This window comes from Triticum dicoccoides, chromosome 1A (assembly GCF_002162155.2).
Source record: "Triticum dicoccoides isolate Atlit2015 ecotype Zavitan chromosome 1A, WEW_v2.0, whole genome shotgun sequence".
Taxonomy (NCBI): Eukaryota; Viridiplantae; Streptophyta; class Magnoliopsida; order Poales; family Poaceae; genus Triticum; species Triticum dicoccoides.
In genome coordinates this window covers 99782921-99786811 of record NC_041380.1, presented here as the reverse complement: position 1 = coordinate 99786811, position 3891 = coordinate 99782921, and the positions used below count along the sequence as shown (strand labels likewise).

The following is a 3891-nucleotide window of genomic DNA, read 5'->3' as shown; positions in this document are numbered from 1 at the left end:
AGGCGTATGAGGCGGGTTTGAGTGCCCCGACTGTAGATGCTCTAATTAGACGAGAAGCACCACTAGGCTTTCTCTCTCTAATTTTCTTACATTTTTTCTTCCTCGACGTCGAAGCTCTGTCGGACTACTACTTCAGAATGCATGGATACTTAGAGGGCTCTCGTCTTGGAGAACAATTCCCGCGCTGGGAGGTGTAATCTAGGTGTGGGAATCGACGGGATGCCCCGGCTCGTCATTTGCTTCCGCTACTCTTCCCCGTTGATGAGTTTGATCGTTACCGCCATCTTCATAGTGTTTCCGGGTGTGATCATGTAGCATAATTTTTTTGCGTAGCACGTTCCCCTACACTCCTTTCATCTTATCTCTCTCGGCACACCACCTCTTCCCTTTGACCTCCAGACCAATGGTCGAGGCTAGCTGGGGATGGTGGAAGACCCTTTCGCCGTGCCTCCGCCACGGAGTCGCAAACTTGTTGGACACATGGGGTGCCCGCTGCATGGCCCACATTATGTTGGGAGGGAGAGCCTCGGAGTTCTCCTCGACATGGAGGACACGAAGGAGGAGGAGCAACCACCCGCGCCTGCTGCGGGGCTCGCTCTACAGTAGCCGAAAGCGCATTACAACACCGTCATGGTGGAGACGCAACCGGAGAAGCAGACGCTGCCGGTCTCCGCGTTTCAGATGCTACAGGAGAAGCAGTGGTACAACTTGCAGCTCCTAGAGCACCATCGACTCACGGATGGCTAGATCACCGGCGAGCATGCGAACGCGAAGGTCATCACGGGCATGCTCGCACAGAATCCGGGGCATCACGGATGAGCAGCGGACGATGTACGAGTCCGTGTGCAGTGCTTGCGCCATCCGTCGCGAGCGGTGACGTCTCCGCATCAATGAGGCGGAGTACGACTGCATGTTCGGGGAGATCGCGGCGGAGGTGAACACAGATGCGGTGACGGACTGAAACACTGCCAACGTCGGCAACTCCACACCGTTCGAGTCGGGCTAACGAACATGAGGCTGGACCTTCCACGTAGATTGCTGAGCTCATCTCCATGGGCGACGTTGCCGTCGACGGGCTCCAACAGTAGGACATGGGAGCAGACGTGCCCATGTCCGACATGGATAAAGACCCTTAACTTTTGCTATGTACAATATTAATGGAATTTTTTTGTCCAATTTTATTTGATGCATCGGGGTGTATGATCGGTTCTCTTAAAACTATCCGTGGACATGTTGTACGGATATTTGCCATGTTTTTGTTTTGATGTAGGACCTGATAAGTACCGAGCGTCAAGTACGAAAACATGACAATTCCGAATATTTTGGATGACAATTTTAGTAAGCGCGATGGTGACAACCTTAAATGTCAAGCATGACAACTTTCATGCTTTAATTTATTTTTGACAGAAACTTATGATATATCCTACCAAATTTGCTATTACGTGACTGAAAATGTCATCGAAAAACCGAATGGCACGAATTGTGGCACTTGTAATTTGGGTTGATGTATAGTGTTGAAGATGCCCTAACCACCGACAGGGAAGGAGAAGAGAAAGAGAAACCCACCCCCGCAAGCGAGGATGCACCGAAACCCTCGCGTCCTCCTCCGCGCCGCCGCCTATCTCCTCCGCCCCTCCACCGCCGCCCCGCAACCCCTAACGAACGCCAGACCTCCCCTGCCACTTTCTCCGCGGGGCCTCATCCTCCCTGCACAACGCCGCGCCTTCTCGACGGACTACGGCAAGGACGTCGACGAGGTGAACCGCAAGTTCGCCGAAGCGCGGGAGGAGATCGAGGCTGCCATGGACAGCAAGGAGACGGTGTACTTCAACGAGGAGGCCGCCTGCGCGCGCGACGCGGCCGGCGAGGCCCTCGGCGCCTTCGACGCGCTGCTTGCGCGGGTCCCGCCCGCAGACGCCGACGCGCTCCGCAGGTCCATGGGGCTCAAGATGGAGCAGCTCAAGGCCGAGCTCAAGCAGCTCGAGGAGTAGTGGTTGCTCCAGGCCGTTCTTTGATGAGCGCATCGAGGTCAGAGATTTCTTCTTTTGGGAACAAATCTTGGCGATCTTTGTTTTAGTTAGTACTTATATGTTCCTATAGTAGTTCCTGGATATTCTGATTGGGAAATAAAATTAAGGCTGCACTTCATTCCTGTTGTGGGAGATTACATTTGGAGCTAATTGTCCATGCTGATGCAAATTGGTAGCATACAATTTGTACCAGCAAAATTGGTATTTATGTTCATTCTGGATTGATGGAGCCTCAGAATTAAATTAGAAGAGCGAAGCATGTAATTTGTTCCTGTGCCAATTGTGATATTATTAATTGAGGTTAACAGTTAAAAAGGATGGTCATATTTGCATATGCCTTGCTTGATAATTTCTTCTTGAAAAAAATTGAGCAAGGAGCCAGGGAGATAGGATAGACATGTTAACTTCAGATATGTAGGTGCGTGGTGAATGAATGGAATGTGACTGGCGCAATGCTGTTATGATAGACAAGAGGGTTTTAAGCTGCAACTATCATTTGCTATCTGTAGTAATGCTTGGGAAAACTGGCAGCTTTTGATGACATCTTTTCTGACAAAAGGCAGTTTACACTGCTTTCGTTACAAATAGATAGGATAGGAACAGAGTTTTACAGCCCAGGCACTAAACCTGAGTGAAATGCTCCCAAAGAAGGAGAAAAGAAAACAAAACGAAGGGGGAAACAGGCAATCTCGCATTTAATCAGGCTCACAAGGATGGCCGGCAAGCAGTAGGACACGCATCTGGCCAGCCTCAGTCGACATCTGAGCCTCCATCTGGAGTTTCCGGAACAAAGTGGTGACTGAGCATGAGTGATGCCTGAAGACACATTCATTCCTTTCTTTCCAGATTGACCACCAAACGAGCGCCACGATCGATCTCCGGGACTTGGCTGCATCTTGAGTGAGACCCAAGGAGCTACGGTCGCACCAAGCAGTCAAGAGTACCATCAGGTTTTGCCGGAATGAGACTAGCCAGTTGCTGCAACTTGTCCAATACTAGACGCCATAGCTCTGAAGCAAAAGGACAGATCGTAAAAAGATGCAGTGAGGGTTCAGCAGCAGTTAAGCACATCAAGCACCTGGGGTCATGGTCCCAGCCATGGCGGGCAAGGTTATCCGCAGTTCAGCATCGGCCTTGCCAAGCTAGCCAAGTGAACAATTGACATTTGGGTGGAGCACCACAATTCCAGGCCATCTTGGCAAAAGGTGGCTTGATACAACCTGAGAAGTGCAGAGCATAGGCCGAGCTAGCACTGTAGGTGCCATTAGCAGTCCAGAGCCATGTCAATGAGTTTGGCTGCCAGTGGTAAGCTGAAACTGATGGAGATTGTTCCACGTCCCCAAGAACTGGAGTAAGGAAGCTGCAGTCAGATCAGCCTTGAAGTGACGCAGCCATTTGTCCTGTGCCAAGGCATCTTTAATTGTGATCCTACGCTACGTGGAATCGTGCATTGACGAAATAGCTCTGTGTATTTTATGCTGAAACTTGTTTTATTTAACCAAGGATCCGTTCAGAATTGGGTTGCCGCACCATCGCCAATGTTGAATCTGATGGAAGCCACAAACAGGGACTTGACGACATCATTCACAGGCAAAGGCAGCCCTATCCACGGCCTCGAGCTGTCCATCCAAGACAGCCATAGCCAACGACAACAAGGTGCATCACTCTTTAGGAGAAGGTTTGGAATACCCAACCCGCCACAAGTGCACTGGAGATAGAGCTATTTCCAGTTCACCAGACACCTACCATGAGACAGAGTTGTTTCCAGTTCACCAGTCACCTACCATTAGACGTCTCGGCCTTGTTAGCCCAAAGAAAACCCCTGCAATCTTTTTCAAACTTTTTCCCCAACCAAATTGGG

General features: G+C 50.4%; 1 protein-coding gene across 1 annotated transcript; it reads left to right on the top strand.

The window, feature by feature from the left end:
* Positions 1-1521: 1521 nt before the first annotated feature.
* LOC119365205 lies at positions 1522-2362 on the top strand. The gene has a single exon (XM_037630816.1). The coding sequence runs from the start codon at positions 1581-1583 to the stop codon at positions 1989-1991; it is 411 nt and encodes a 136-aa protein (XP_037486713.1). The 5' UTR covers positions 1522-1580; the 3' UTR covers positions 1992-2362.
* Positions 2363-3891: the final 1529 nt, after the last annotated feature.

What these genes read in the sequence shown, in the direction of transcription:
- LOC119365205 (XM_037630816.1), top strand. Translation starts at nt 1,581, where the DNA reads ATGCACCGAAACCCTCGCGTCCTCCTCCGCGCCGCCGCCTATCTCCTC.